We start from the raw sequence: 17,338 nt of genomic DNA on the forward strand, positions 1-17,338 counted from the left end.
GATATGGCCTGTACTTCTCGAATGCTGTTGTGTTTCGACCTTACGCGACGGGAAAGATCAAATGTTTCAGTGTGTGTCATTGGGTTTTAAATTAGGTGGTTATTCAGGGGTTTAGTCATTCTTTTCCTTGTCGGTGACATCTAAAATGTCTATCACTCTAAGAACGACCCAGTGTCGTTGATTCAGCAAAGAACTGCGTGAACTGAATCTTATGTGACCCTTTAAGAATTTTCTCTTTCTCATATTTTCTTCTTAGAGAGGGAACATTGGATTGAAGGGATATCCAGTCAGTACGGCAATAGTAGCAGGAAGTACGCAACAAAACATAGATCTAAACAGACCTTCTCAAGACTAATCAGACACATGATACAACTCGATAGCCGCGCGGGGTAGCCGTGCGGTCTGAGGCGCCTTCCCTCGATACGCGTGACTCCCCTAGCAATAGGTTCGAGTCCTCCCTCGGACATGGGTGTGTGTTTGTTGTCCTTAGCGTAAGTTAGTTTAAGTTAGATTCAGCAGTATTTAAGCCTAGGGACCTATGACTTCAAGTGTTTGGTCCCATAGGACCTTACCACAAATCTGAAAATTTTACAATTTGGTTAACATTGGGTACAGGTTACCAACGTGTCAAACAGCCGATCTTAAACCAAAAAGTGAATATCTCTCACGTCCTAAAGGAGTAGATATAGTAGTAATACAGCATAACCATGCTAAAAGAACTATGCAGATCTCTATAGGAGTGGAAAGATGGATTCCTATACACCATGCCATCAAAAGTATCCGGTCACTCTTAAGTAATGCGGAATGAATCACTAGATGTCACGAGAGGCAGACCCGTCGGTATAAAATTAGGCAGGGAGCATCCTGTTGTCAGTAGGGAAGCAGTAACTGCAGATTCAGACGGCCAGAAGAACACTGTGACTTTGAACGCGGTCTAGACATTGGCAAACTATCAGGGACTTTTCAATCTTTATAAATCCGCCCAAGTCGTCAGTTTGTAATGTCAGTGTGAAGTGGATACGAGAAGGAACAACCACGGGTAAACCAAGGCCATGTAGATCTCATATACTGACAGAGAAACGCCTCTGAGCACTGTTGAACTTAGATGTAATAAATAGCATTAACCAACGGAAGGAATCACTTGTGAGATCCAAAGTGTTACCAGCAGTCCAGCCGCCACAAAGACTACCGTAGGGAGTTAGAAAGAATGGGGTACAACGATAGAACATCTCCACGAAAATCGCCATTCTCTGCTAAGGGACGCTTAAAGTTGCATAAATACTGACCTCACTAGACAGTGGGTGACTGGAAAGGATTGATTTGGAGAGAATCATCACGTTATACCTTGTGAAAATCTGCTAGAAGAGTTTGGGTTTGGCGAATACCAGGACAACTTTACCTACCGTCGTGTGTAATACAAACAGCGAAGTACAGAGGTGGTAGTGTTAACGTATGTGGGTATTTTATGTGGTTAGGGTGTGGTCTCACTATTGAGATGAAGAAAATGGTAAATATGCAAGGATCTGCATACAATTTATAGCAATGTACACTACGCGCAACATAACAATAGTTTAGAGACACTGATTCGTTGTATCTGTATGACAGTACACTCTGCCATAAAACTGAATCTGTTAAGCAATCGTTTGTAGGCAACAACATTTCTGAAATGGCCTAGGCTACGCAGAGTCTCGTCCTGAATTTAAAGAAATTACTTTGAAATGGATTAGAATGTCGATTACGCTCCCTATCCCACCATGCAACATCACTACCTTCTCTGGTTTTGGCTCTTGAGAGAGAGCCATTCCTCAACAGACATTCGATGTCCTTACTGAAAACTTCCCCACGAGAGTTCAAGCCACCGTAAAATCGGAGACTGTACATATCCCTAATTAATATTCACTACACTAAGGTGACAAAGTCAGGGGTCAGCAATATGCAGATATACAGATGGCGGTACATTGGCGGATCCGTCATTTCTTCTCAGGTGATTCACGTGAAAAGGTTTCCAACGTTATCATGGCGGCACAACGGGAATTAACAAACTTTGAACGCGGAATAGTAGTTGGAGCTCGACGCATGGGACATTTCATTTCGGAAATCGTTAGGGAATTAAATATTCCGAGATCCGCAGTGTCAAGAGTGTCAACGAGAATACCAAATTTCAGGAATCACCTCTCACGTGAACAACGCAGTAGCTGAACCCTTCATGTAACGACCGAAATCAGCGGGTTGGGTTGAGTTGTTAGTGCTAGCAGACAAGCAACACTGCGTGAGATAACCGCAGAAATCAGTGTGGGACGTAAGACAAATGTGTCCGATAGGACACTGAGTCAAAATAAGGCGTTCATGTTGTATAGCAGACGACCGACGCAAGCGCCTTGGCTAATTGCCCGACTTCACCTACAGCACCGCTCCCAGGCTCCTGACGACACCGGTTGGACCCTTGTAGACTGGAAAACGGTGGCCTGGACAGATTAGTCCCGATATCAGTTTGTATGAGCTGATGGTAGGGTTCGAAGGTGTTCCAGAACCCACGAAGCCATGGACGCAGGTTGTCAATAACGTCATGTGCAAGATGGTCGTGGCTCCATTATGGTGTGGACTGTGTTTACACGGAATGGACTGGGTTCTCTGGTCCGACTGAATCGATCATTGACAGGAAATGATTATATTCGGCCACCTGGAGAGCATTTTCAGCCATTCAAAGACGGAATTTTTATGGATGACAATTCCCCTTCTCACCATGCCACAGTTCCTCGCGATTGGTTTGAAGAGGATTCTGGACAATGCGAGCGAATGGTTTGGCCATCCACATCGTCCGACATGAATCATATGGAACATTTATGGGATATGCTTGACAGTTCATTTCGTGCACAAAATCCTGCATCGGCAACACTTTGATAATTATGAACAGTTGTAGAGGCAGCCTGGCTCAGTACTTCTGCTGGGGACTTCCAACGACTTGTTGAGACCGTGCCAAGTGTCGAGTTGCTGCACTATGCAGGGCAAAATGAAGTTTGAGACGATATTAGAAGATACTCAATGACTTTCGTCACCTCATTGTAATAGATGTCAGGACACTTTTATTATACAGCGTAATACTGCTAGGGTAGTTAAAGTATAACATATGGTTTCATATACAGTGTGGGAGTCAGATTCTAGCAGAAAGCGGAAAGACGATATCAGAGTAAAATAAAGAACTTCCTAACAATTGTAACTGTTGTTGCAGAGCAGCAACGCTTTGTAAACACGGAGGAACAAATATTAATCGTAAGGTGGCTCTGTGAGGAGAAGTATCAGGAGTTTCTGCCAAATTTACCATAGGGTGCTTGTCCCCTGAATATAAGCGTGGGGGAGACCTCTTTGGCCTACCAGAGCTAATTTTGTTTCGGGTAGATGATGTCACTTGTCTTGTCTTGTAAATACTCGGATGTGTGTTTCTTCTGTGGCTTGTATTGTTGAGTGTGATGGATTGTATTATTTTATTTCGAATTACCGCTTTCTCCACGCCAGGGTACTGTGAATAATATCCGCCACTGCATTTGGATTTTGTGCGCTCTCAAATGTTTCAGTGGTATGGCTAGAGAAGGTTTCCCATTTGGCGATTTATTGCGTCGAAATTCCGTTCATGGTTAACAGGACATAAGTTTGAGTAGTTATTTCGTGATTACCATGCACGGACTTAGGGAATCATTAAAGCAGTCATTTCCCGTTTTTTAATGCACTAAACTAAGAAACTGATAGGATTATCTGTTCGATAGGTTCTTGGTAGAAGAATTTGTCCATTATGAATGAAAACCCTAACGATACTGGTTCAATATTCTGCAATATTGTAGAATACTACACCAGTGTCCTCTGGTTTCTCATCAAAGTGTTATAACTTTACTAGCAATATTTTATGTTTTCAAGTTTGTGTTAAAGCCGTTGTTACTTCAACAGAGGCATTTTCACATTTTCGGAGGGTAGTCTTTCAACCTTCTATGCTCTCTCAGGCGAAATACACTCCTGGAAATTGAAATAAGAACACCGTGAATTCATTGTCCCAGGAAGGGAAAACTTTATTCACACATTCCTGGGGTCAGATACATCACATGATCACACTGACAGAACCACAGGCACATAGACACAGGCAACAGAGCATGCACAATGTCGGCACTAGCACAGTGTATATCCACCTTTCGCAGCAATGCAGGCTGCTATTCTCCCATGGAGAAGATCGTAGAGATGCTGGATGTAGTCCTGTGGAACGGCTTGCCATGCCATTTCCACCTGGCGCCTCAGTTGGACCAGCGTTCGTGCTGGACGTGCAGACCGCGTGAGACGACGCTTCATCCAGTCCCAAACATGCTCAATGGGGGACAGATCCGGAGATCTTGCTGGCCAGGGTAGTTGACTTACACCTTCTAGAGCACGTTGGGTGGCACGGGATACATGCGGAAGTGCATTGTCCTGTTGGAACAGCAAGTTCCCTTGCCGGTCTAGGAATGGTAGAACGATGGGTTCGATGACGGTTTGGATGTACCGTGCACTATTCAGTGTCCCCTCGACGATCACCAGTGGTGTACGGCCAGTGTAGGAGATCGCTCCCCACACCATGATGCCGGGTGTTGGCCCTGTGTGCCTCGGTCGTATGCAGTCCTGATTGTGGCGCTCACCTGCACGGCGCCAAACACGCTTACGACCATCATTGGCACCAAGGCAGAAGCGACTCTCATCGCTGAAGACGACACGTCTCCATTCGTCCCCCAATTCACGCCTGTCGCGACACCACTGGAGGCGGGCTGCACGATGTTGGGGCGTGAGCGGACGACGGCCTAACGGTGTGCGGGACCGTAGCCCAGCCTCATGGAGACGGTTGCGAATGGTCCTCGCCGATACCCCAGGAGCAACAGTGTCCCTAATTTGCTGGGAAGTGGCGGTGCGGTCCCCTACGGCACTGCGTAGGATCCTACGGTCTTGGCGTGCATCCGTGCGTCGCTGCGGTCCGGTCCCAGGTCGACGGGCACGTGCACCTTCCGCCGACCACTGGCGACAACATCGATGTACTGTGGAGACCTCACGCCCCACGTGTTGAGCAATTCGGCGGTACGTCCACCCGGCCTCCCGCATGCCCACTATACGCCCTCGCTCAAAGTCCGTCAACTGCACATACGGTTCACGTCCACGCTGTCGCGGCATGCTACCAGTGTTAAAGACTGCGATGGAGCTCCGTATGCCACGGCAAACTGGCTGACACTGACGGCGGCGGTGCACAAATGCTGCGCAGCTAGCGCCATTCGACGGCCAACACCGCGGTTCCTGGTGTGTCCGCTGTGCCGTGCGTGTGATCATTGCTTGTACAGCCCTCTCGCAGTGTCCGGAGCAAGTATGGTGGGTCTGACACACCGGTGTCAATGTGTTCGTTTTTCCATTTCCAGGAGTGTATAACAACTAGATTGAAATAGACTTTTCATGTACTTAATCCCCTGACCTCGTATTTCCGTTTTTTGATTCCAAAAGCTACTGTGTACTGATGTGTGATACGTAGCATGTTCATACGCAATGCACGTCGTGTGATTTATTTAAGTGCGTTTAGCAAATAACAAGTGATTTCTTTCATATATTCTTATAGAATATTGTTACATTACAGGTAGCGAGGCAGATCAGAGATGAGCTTCGTCATTTTTGTGGCACAGGGAGGAGTTAACATTAGGTTTATGACGTAACTTTACGTGGAGTACTGAGGGAACAGTTAACATTTACATATTGCTATAGAGATTCAAATTAGTATCAGTGGTTGCACATGTTTGTTTTAAATGTCAACTGCTTAATATCCGCCGTTGACTGGGTATGTACTTATTCCAATTTTGTTAGTCCACCTCTTTCTTCCCCTCTCTCTGTCCATCTCCTCCGCTTCCTCTCACTGCCCATTTTCTCCTCCTCCTCCTCCTCTCTCTCTCTCTCTCTCTCTCCCTCTCTGTTCACCTTTCCCACCTGCCGATCTCTGTACATCTTCTTCTGTTTCTCTGGCCATCTCCTCCTTCACCCTCTCTCTCTGTACATCACTTCCTCCTCCTTTCTCTCTCCACGTTATCACCCTCACTCCAATAGAAGGACCGAAAGTGGTAGCACAGTGGTTAGCACACTGGACTCGCATTCTGGAGGACGACAGTTCAAACTCGCGTCTGGCCATCCATATTTAGGGTTTCCATTATTTTCCGAATTCGATTAAGGCAAATACCGTGATGATTCCTGCGAACGGTCACAGACATATTCCTTCACTATCCTTCCTTAATCCGAGCTTCCGTTACTAATGACCTCGCTGTCGATGAAGCGTTAAACGCTAATCTCCTGCTCCTCCTCCTTCTCCTTCTCCTCTGAATGTGCTGTGCATAGAGTTATAACAAAAGAAGTAGTAAAGTGAAAAGTCGTGCATTATGCAGCAGTGTTACTGGATGAACTGCGAAAATGTTAAGTGACAATCTCTTTTCCTTCGCCGGTTGTGTGAGCGAGACAATGTTTCCTAAAAGTTTGGAATCATGTGTAAAGTTTGCTGCAAGTCGCTATGTGCTCTCAGTCTCAAATACAGGATTGATACATTCTGGCTATTTGCGTGTGATGAGCTGTACTCTTTTCACCCCATGCCTTTTGCGAGGTAAGTAATTCTTATCCTTACAGTGGTTGTTCCCAGATAGTAAGTGAAATGTGTACCAAGTTCGGTTAAAGTCGATCCAGTGGTTTAGGAGGAAATGTAGAACATGTATACATACATACATCCACTTTTGTAGTAGTTATGAATCAATATCACAGTCTTGTTCGTTGGGGAGTTATCCGTCGTGTTTGCTTGATAACGTTTACTGTAGTATTTATGGATTAAAGCTTTCAGAAATTCCTGTCTCTTTATATATTCTTAGTGACTTTGAGGTTCGCCGATGACATTGTAATTCTGTCAGAGACAGCAAAGGACCTGGAAGAGCAACTGAATGGAATGGACAGTGTCTTGGAAGGAGGATATAAGATGAACATCAACAAAAGCCAAACGAGGATAATGGAATGTAGTCTAATTAAATCGGGTGATGCTGCGCGAATGAGACGCTTAAAGTAGTAAATTAATTCTGCTACTTGGGGAGCAAAGTAACTGAGGGTGGTCGAAGTAGAGAGGATATAAAACGTAGACAGGCAATGGCAAGGAAACCGTTTCTGAAGAAGAGAAATTTGTTAACATCAAGTATAGATTTAAGTGTCAGTAAGTCGTTTCTAAAAGTATTTGTATGGAGTGTAGCCATGTCTACATCTACATCTACATCTAGAGCTACATGATTACTCTGGAATTCACATTTAAGTGCTTGGTAGAGGGTTCATCTAACCACAATCATACTATCCCTCTACCATTCCACTCCCGAACAGCGCGCGGGAAAAACGAACACCTAAACCTTTCTGTTCGGGCTCTGATTTCTCTTATTTTATTTTGATGATCATTCCTACCTATGTAGGTTGGGCTCAACAAAATATTTTCGCATTCGGAAGAGAAAGTTGGCGACTAAAATTTCGTAAATAGATCTCGCCGCGACGAAAAACGTCCTTGCTTTAATGACTTCCATTCCAACTCGCGTATCATATCTGCCACACTCTCTCCCCTATTACGTAATAATACAAAACGAGCTGCTCTTTTTTGCACCCTTTCGATGTCCTCCCTCAATCCCACCTGGTGAGGATCCCACACCGCGCAGCAATATTCTAACAGAGGACGAACGAGTATAGTGTAAGCTGTCTCTTTAGCGGAGTTGTTGCATCTTCTAAGTGTCCTGCCAATGAAACGCAACCTTTGGCTCGCCTTCCCCACAATATTATCCATGTGGTCTTTCCAACTGAAGTTGTTCGTAATTTTAACACCCAGGTACTTAGTTGAATTGACAGCCTTGAGAATTGTACTATTTATCAAGTAATCGAATTCCAACGGATTTCTTTTGGAACTCATGTGGATCACCTCACACTTTTCGTTACTTAGCGTCAACTGCCAGCTGCCACACCATACAGCAATCGTTTCTAAATCGCTTTGCTACTGATACTGGTCTTCGGATGACCTTACTAGCCGGTAAATTACAGCATCATCTGCGAACAACCTAAAAGAACTGCTCAGATTGTCACTCAGGTTATTTATATAGATCAGGAACAGCAGAGGTCCCAGGACGCTTCCCTGGGGAACACCTGATATCACTTCAGTTTTACTCGATGATTTGCCGTCTATTACTACGAACTGCGACCTTCCTGACAGGAAATCACGAATCCAGTCGCACAACTGAGACGATACCCCATGGGCCCGCAGCTTGATTAGAAGTCGCTTGTTAGGAACGGTGTCAAAATCTTTCCGGAAATCTAGAAATACGGAATCAACTTGAGATCCCCTGTCGATAGCGGCCATTATTTCGTGCGAATAAAGAGCTAGCTGCGTAACACAAGAACGATGTTTCCTGAAACCATGCTGATTACGTATCAATAGATCGTTCGCTTCGAGGTGATTCATAATGTTTGAATACAGTATATGCTACAAAACCCTTCTGCAAACCGACGTCTATGATATAGGTCTGTAGTTCGATGGATTACTCCTACTACCCTTCTTAAACACTGGTGCGACCTGCGCAATTTTACAACCTGTAGGTACAGATCTATCGGTGAGCGAGCGGTTGTATATGATTGCTAAGTAGGGAGCTATTGTATCAGCGTAATCTGAAAGGAACCTAATCGGTATAATATCTGGACCTGAAGACTTGCCGGTATCAAGCGATTTGAGTTGCTTCGCAACCACTAAGGTATCTACTTCTAAGAAACTCATGCTAGCAGCTGTTCGTGTTTCAAATCCTGGAATATTCCATTCGTCTTCCCTGGTGAAGAAATTTCGGAAAACTGCGTTCAATAACTCCGCTTTAGCGGCACAGTCGTCGGTAACAGTACCATCGGCACTGCGCAGCGAAGGTATTGACCGCGTCTTGCCGCTTGTGTACTTTACATACGAGCAGAATTTGTTCGGATTTTCTACCAAATTTCGAGACAATGTTTCGTTGTGAAACCTATTAAAGGCATCTCGCATTGAAGTCCGTGCCAAATTTCGCGCGTCTGTAAATTTTAGCCAATCTGCGGGATTTCGCGTTCTTCTGAACTTCGCATGCTTTTTCCGTTGCCTCTGCAACAGCGTTCAGACCGGTTTTGTGTACCATGGGGGATCAGTTCCATCTTTTACCAATTTATGAGGTATGAATCTCTCAATTGCTGTTGGTACTATATCTTTGAATTTGAGCCACATCTCGTTTACATTTGCATAGTCAGTTCGGAAGGAATGGAGATTGTCTCTTAGGAAGGCTTCTAGTGACACTTTATCCGCTTTTTTAAATAAAATTATTTTGCGTTTGTTTCTGGGGGATTTGGAAGAAACGGTATTGAGCCTAGCTACAACGACCTTGTGATCACTAATCCCTGTATCAGTCATGATGCTCTCTATTAGCTCTGGGTTGTTTGTGGCTAAGAGGTCAAGTGTGTTTTCGCAACCATTTACAATTCCCGTGGGTTCGTGGACTAACTGCTTGAAATAATTTTCGGAGAAAGCATTTAGGACAATCTCGGAAGATGTTTTCTGCCTACCACCGGTTTTGAACAAGTATTTTTGCCAACATATCGAGGGAAGGTTGAAGTCCCCACCAACTATAACCGTATGGGTGGGGTATTTATTTGTTACGGGACTCAAATTTTCTCTGAACTGTTCAGCAACTATATCATCGGAGTCTGGGGGTCGGTAGAAGGAGCCAATTATTAACTTAACCCATACCAGTTCGCACGGAGTATCTACTTCGACTTCACTACAAGACAAACCACTACTGACAGACACAAACACTCCACCACCAATTCTGCCTAATCTATCTTTCCTGAACACAGTCTGAGACTTCGTAAAAATTTCTGCAGAACTTATTTCAGCATGGAAGTGAGACGTGGGCAATAAATAGTTTAAACAAGAAGAGAATAGAAGATTTCGAAATGTGGTGCTACAGAAGATTGATGAAGGTTAGTTGGGTAGATAACATAACTAATGAGGAGGTATTGAATAGAATTGGAGAGAAGAGAAATTTGTGGCACTACTTGACTAGAAGAAGGGATCGGTTGTTAGAGAATATTCTGAGGCATCAAGGGTTCACCAATTTAGTATTGGAGGGCAGCGTGGAGGCTAAAAATCGTAGAGGGAGACCTGGAGATGAATACACTAAACAGATTCAGAAGGATGTAGGTTGCATTAGGTACTTGGAGGTGAAGAAGCTTGCACAGGATAGAGTAGCATGGAGAGCTGCATCAAACCAGTCTCAGGTCAGAAGACCACAGCCGTCCGTGGTGGTCTCGCGGTTCTAGGCGCTCAGTCCGGAACCGTGCGACTGCTACGGTCGCAGGTTCGAATCCTGCCTCGGGCATGTATGTATGTGATGTCCTTAGGTTAGTTAGGTTTAAGTAGTTCTAAGTTCTAGGGGACTGATGACCACAGCAGTTGAGTCCCATAGTGCTCAGAGCCATTTGAACCATTTTGAAGACCACAACAACAACAACAACAGTAACTTTCAGGCGTGTTTCATATTCAGAAAGTTGGATAATCATATTTTGTTCGAGTCACAGTGTACTGGTTACACAGGTTGAAGATAACACGGTGATCACAGCTAGAAACTTCCATTTTACATTAGGAATATTACGCAGACACATTATCCTATTAAAAGGCTACGCATACTGGGTAGCCGGCCGAAGTGGCCGTGCGGTTGAAGGCGCTGCAGTCTGGAACCGCAAGACCGCTACGGTCGCAGGTTCGAATCCTGCTTCGGGCACGGATGTTTGTGATGTCCTTAGGTTAGTTAGGTTTAACTAGTTCTAAGTTCTAGGGGACTAATGACCTCAGCAGTTGAGTCTCATAGTGCTCAGAGCCAGCCATACTGAGTGGTCACAAATAAAGTGCACTTACTCGCAGGGGTGCAGTAATGAAAGTATGGGAGCGAAAATTAACAGATATGCTAATGAGTTAATGACGAACCGATCCACGCTGGAAAAAATTGGATTCAGATTCTGGCCATAAGGTGCAAATATGGCGCTGTGTAAGCAAGAAAGACGTATATAAATATTTCCATGTATAATGTATTAACATCTGGACGTGGACAGAAAATGTCAAACAACTAAGGTAGGTATAACGTTGAAAATTAATTGCTGCTTGCACAATTTGTTCAATATGAGCTCTGGAGACGTCGCGAAGGTGCTGCATCCGTAAAACTACGTGGTTAATGGTTGCTCGCAGCAGTTCTAGTAGAAACTTTGCTGTGTACTTGCTTCAAGTGAGGAACACACTGAACTTGTCCCTGATAAACACGTTGGTGTAGATATTCCCAGACCCAAAAGACACGTGGATTGAGATTCAGTTGATCTTGCAGCAGTGGATCTGGAAAATTTCTGGAGGTAACACGTTCGTGGAAGGTTGCATTAAGCATATCTTTCACTGGGCGAGCGATATGAAGTGTCGTCTCATCTTGCATGACAACAGTGGTTTCCACAGAGCTCCCTTATTCAAAACACAGAGACCACAATGTGTTCAAGGTGGTCTCGATAACGTGCAAGACGTCACGGCAGATGTGACAGGCACTCCGCGTGTATACTCTTCAAAGAAACCCGGGACGCGAAGGACGGTGTTTGTCATATAAGGCGATTGCAATGGCTCTTCGAGCACAGCACGCGGCTTAACAGTACCCCCAAACCCGGTAGTTCTGTATATTCACTGCGCTCTGTAGTGTGAAATGTATATAGCCAGATCACACGTCATCAACTTCGATCCGTGCCAGGAACCGAAGAGCAAATACAGAACGTTGCCGCGGTTCATGAGGTTTCACTTGCTGCACCATCTGGATCTTATAAGGGTACCCTGGGATACAGAATTCTCGCGACACTATACGAGCACTAGAACTACCCGGGGTACGTGCTGCACGGTCTTGTTGCTTCCACCGGTTTAGGACGTATTCCTCTTCCACATTCAACGCAAAGCTCACCCATATATTCGAACTGCTTTATCATTTTCTTTAAACCATTTAATAACATCGGACGTCTCCTGAGACTTTTCAGTCAGCGACACTTTCTCAATGCAGCACTGTAATTGTTGGATTCTCATGAAACATTTCCAGTATATTCACACTGTTCACTCACGTTATGGGATGTCAAACGAGAGCGTGGATATCCCACCGTCATACAAACAGCGTACAACTCCAAATTTACCAAAAAATTGCTGAAATGGCTCTGAGCACTATGGGACTTAACATCTGCGGTCATAAGTCCCCTAGAACTTAGAACTACTTAAACCTAACTAACCTAAGGACATCACACACATCCATGCCCGAGACAGGATTCGAACCTGCGACCGTAGCGGTCACGCGGTTCCAGACTGAAGCCCCTAGAACCGCACGGCTACAACGGCTGGCCCAGATTTGCACTTGGTGGTCAAAAATTGGAACTAATTTTTTTCCAGCGTAGATCTGTTACAATTAACGCATGAGCATATCTACGAAGTTTCACTGATAGACTGTAATTACAGCTCACAACTGACCTCCGTGCATGCACGTTAATTGTGATAACCCACCACGTAGATATACGAAAGTTACACGGTAAAAGTTTAGACTTCAACGATTTCATACACTTGTTGTATATGGTCTGCACAACAGTTACAATAAGTAGGATAAACACAGAGGTTTTACGTATTCTGTTATACTGAAATATAATACAGTTCGAAGGTTTTACAATGAAAGCTGTTGCTCACCCACCTGTTGTAGGAGATATTGCCATAGCTAGGGCGTGAGGAGGGGCAGCGGCGTGACGTACCTTCGTCGGCCGCCCTGCAGTCGCCGTAGAAGGCCACGGTGATAGGGGAGCGGCCACGTGGTCTGCGGCACGACGCGAGGTGCAGGCGGCACTCGCTGCGGTACGTGCGCCCGTCGCTGCCGCAAACCCGCTCGGCAGGAGCGTCGCGCGGGCAGTCGTCCCGGCAGGTGCAAACTCCTGCCCTGCACACCGCGCCGGGCTCCGCGCACACCACGCCTCTGCAAGGATCTGCAACCAAGCGGCGGGCCGAGCGACGTCACACACACCAATACTCGGTGGACACTAGGGCATTGGGAACGCATTATACAGGATTGTGTCATGATGATGATGATGATGAACAAGAAGTAGAATCGTGCATGATGCATGATAACAGGAAAGACAGAGAGCACATACAGCCAAATTAAAGAAACACATTAAACATAAGAGACAAATAACGTTGGTTAAAATAGAAACCAGAAGACTGCCATGCGTAATTGGGACCCATGCCCTGGAAATTAAGGATATGATATCAGAAAAAAAGAACAAAAAAGCTTGTAAGATATCTATAGCTCTCAATAAAAAGGTGAAAGATACCAAGTAGTGGAACAATATCCCCGAGGAAACATTCCCAGGTTACTATCAAAACCTAAGGACCGGGAGAGAAGAAAATATTGTAACAGCTCAATCACAGATAGAAAGTTTCCAAGGGGGAGAGAAAACAAATAATGAGCGTGTTAAATGTCCTGACGAAAATCTTGAGTTTAAACTTCTATACTTGCAAGGGGAGGCTACGGTGTTGGGATCACAGATTTACTTCCACTTTGGACGTCTTTAACAGGCCATTATAATAACTTAACGTGCATGTCGTAAGGGGCACTACTGAGGCGATTCCAAAAAATCCCAAGAGGAATGGCCGTGTTCCGGAAGATTGACAGAGGTTAGTAGTCATACCTGTATTTAAGAAAGGACACCAGAGTGACTGCAATAGTTACAGAGGCACAAGCTTCCTAAACTGTGGGAATAAGGTGGGTGTCACTATACTTTCCAAAAGATTAAATTCTTTAACAGAGACTTATTGTTGGAAGAACAAAATGGTTTTAGATTGAGAATATTATGCATGGATTGTGATTCATCAACATGTTACAGACCAGACAAGCAAACACAATATAGTCTCCCAGCTGATATAGCTTTTATCGATTATGGAAAGGCATTCGAACTGGCGATGAGATCCTAGGAGTGGGAAATTTTAGCAGAGTATGTCCTTCCTGACTATCTGAAAAGGTTAATTCGGAACTATACAATGTCAAGGTACACGTTGGCTCCATCATTAGTACAGGAATGTTAAGACTCACACTATAAATCCTTATAGTCCATGCTCTATAAATAAATGTAAATGACGTGGTCAACAAATAGCGAAAAAATGGAAGATTTAGATCCACCGAGTCGTACGGTATTTAACTCATTCCTTTTTTGCAACTGACCAGATCACGCTGACGGTACGGAAGACACCTACAACTAGCAATATCGTCCCTACATATAATGGTAAGACAACATAATTCAGTAATATCCACAAAGAAAAGTAAATTTATAGGCTTATGTGGAATAAAATCTTAGCCGAAAAATGATAATCGGGAATAAGATACTGGGCAAGCACGTATATTTAACTACCCGGCCAGTTCTAGTTCTTATGCTTACGATAGTGATTATGAAAAGAAACAATAAAGGTATTAACAAATAAAATTATGGACCTGAACGACCAAAAGATTACAAATAATTGATGCAACAAAAGTTACATTTCTCAAAACTTTTATGGGATCAAGTATTACAGAGATGCTAGGTGAAATCAAATGGGAATCACTGGGCACTAGAAGACTGTCTTCTCGTAAGGCACACTGCGGAAATTTATGAGAACCAGCTTTTGATGTTCACTGCATATCGATTCTACTGCTGCTAACGCACATTTCTCGTAGCGGCCTCGAAGGTAAGTCGAGAGAAATTAGGGCTGGAATGGAGGCATATAGATGGTCATTTTTCCGTCTCTCTATTTGCAAGTGGAAAAGGAAAAGAAATGACTAGTATTACGTGGTACCCTCCGCCATACAGCGTACAGTGGCTTCAGGAGTATCTAAATATGCATAGATACGCGGCAAGCCACCTCACAGTTCGTGTCAGAGGGAATCGTGTACGACTTCCAGTCATTTCCTATCCTCTTCCACTCACAATGAGACCAAGGGAAAACGGCTTTCTATATGTATCCGAATGAGCCCAGTCTCTCGTATCTTGTCTTTGTGGTCCTTTCGTGAAATGTGTGTTGGCGGCAGTAGAATCGTTCTATAGTCAGCTTCAAATGGCTGTTCCCTAAATTTTCTCAATAGTGTTCCTCGGGAAAACTTTGAATTCTCTTCAGTGAATCCCTTTTGAGGTTCCGAATCATCTCCGTAACACCTGCGTGTTGTTTGAAGCTACCGGTAACAAATCTAGCAGCCCGTCGCTTAATTGCTTCGATGTCTTCCTTCAAACCGACCTGGTGTGGATCCCAAACACTCTGACAGTACTTAAAAATACGTCACAGTGGCTTCGAATACACACTCTCCTTTAAATATCATCCACACTTTCCCAAAATTCGCCCAATAAATCGGAGTCGACCATTCGCCATGGTCTATGGGTAGCGTCTTTGATTGGAAATCATGAAGTCCTCGGTCCCAGGTTCTAACCACGCCAGCGCTTAAATTCTGAATAATGATCAGCATTAGCGGCCGAAGACTTCCGGCATAAGAAGTCATCTTCATTCTGCCAACAGCCTTGTCGAAGACGGCAGATGAGTGGGCGGAGGTCCAGAGCACTTTCTTGCACTTGGCGTTGGAAACTGCCCCTAAAGGCGGAAGAATCAGCAACGGCATGGGGAGCAGAAGGCAATTGAAACCATTGTATTAAACGCACATAATGTGTATCCACAGGACATGTTCCGTGTAACTGCAAAAGTGTCATGATTGGGAATAGTGCCCAACTTTGAACACCAGGGGGGGGGGGGGGGGGGGGGGGGACTGCCACAGAGGAGGTGATCATGAGAAAAAGACTGAATAAACAACGATATGAGAAGGATTTCTGGTCAGATGAGTATGGAGTAACAACAATACCAGCAGTAAACGGTGTAACGGGAGTAGGATTCGTTATGAATAGGAAGGTACAGCAGAGAGTGTGTTTCTATTAACGGTTCAGTGACAGGATTGTTCACATCAGAATCGACAGCCAACCGAAACTGACAACAATAGTTCAGGTATACATGCCGATGTCGTAAGCTGAGAATGAAAGGATATAGAAAGTATATGAGGATATGGAAAGGCTAATACAGTACGTAAAGGGAGATCAAAATCCAATATCCACGGGGTACAGGAACACGGTTGTGGGGAAAGGAGTACAAGAAAGGGTTACCGGAGAGTATGGGCTTCTAACGAGAGAGGAGAAATTTAGTTCTGCAATAAATTCCAGCTAGTAACAGTGAATACTCTGTTGATGAATCACAAGAGAAGGAGATATACTTGGAAAGGGCCTAGACATATGGAAATATTTCAGCTATATTACTTTGTGGTCAGAGAAGGATCGGATATCAGATACTGTATGGTAAGGCGTATTCAGGAGCAGATATAGACTCAGATTACAGAGTAGTAGTGATGAAGAGTAGGCTGAAGTTAAGAGAAGAATCAATGAGGAAGAGAAGTGGGATACGAAAGTTCTAAGGAGTGACGAGATACGCTTGAAGTTCTCTAAGGCTTTATATACTGCAACAATGAGTAGTTCAGTATGCAGCACAGTTGAAGATAAATGGACGTCTCTAAAAATGTCAATCGCAGAAGTTAGAAAGAAAAACTTATGTACAAAAAAAGTAACTGCGAGGAATCCATGCTTAACAGAAGAAATACTTTAGCTGATTTATGAAAGAAGGACGTACAAAAGTGTTCAGGGAGACTGAGGAACATAGAAATACAAGTCGCTGAGGAATGAACTAAATAGAAAGTGCAGGGAATCTATGAAAAATGTGAAGAAATCGAGAAAGAAATGTCTTTCTGAAAGGACTGACTCTGCATATAGGAAAGCCAAAACGACATTCTGTGCAAATAAAAGCAAAGGTTGAAACTTTAAGATTGCAACAGGATTTCCATTGTTAAATGCAGAGGACAGAGGGAGTAGGTGGAAATGAAGACCACTATGAGGGGGGAAGATTTGTCTGATGTGATTCAAGAAGGAACAGAAATCGATTTAGAAAGATAGGGGATCAAGTATTAGAATCAGAATTTTAAAGAGCTTCCTCATGGCATGTTATCTATCCCTTCTGCCTTATTTGATCTTAAGAATGCAGAAGACATAGACAACATTCCATCATAATTTCTAAAATCATTAGGGGTAGTGGTAACAAAACTACTATTCACGTTGGTACGTAGAATGTATGAATCTGGCGATATACCATCTGACTTTCGCAAAATATCATCCACTCAATTCCAAA

The 17,338-nt window shown here is 44.2% G+C and overlaps 1 protein-coding gene across 1 annotated transcript in view; it reads right to left on the reverse strand.

Moving 5' to 3' along the window:
* LOC124594003 (agrin-like) overlaps nt 1-17,338 on the reverse strand; it is a 197,689-nt gene that overhangs the window by 113,365 nt on the left and 66,986 nt on the right. The window contains exon 3 of the mRNA XM_047132354.1: nt 12,859-13,086. Coding sequence (XP_046988310.1) covers nt 12,859-13,086 — 228 coding nt within the window. The remainder of the gene's footprint in view (nt 1-12,858; nt 13,087-17,338) is intronic.

The sequence above is a fragment of the Schistocerca americana genome, chromosome 2, assembly GCF_021461395.2.
Source record: "Schistocerca americana isolate TAMUIC-IGC-003095 chromosome 2, iqSchAmer2.1, whole genome shotgun sequence".
NCBI lineage: Eukaryota > Metazoa > Arthropoda > Insecta > Orthoptera > Acrididae > Schistocerca > Schistocerca americana.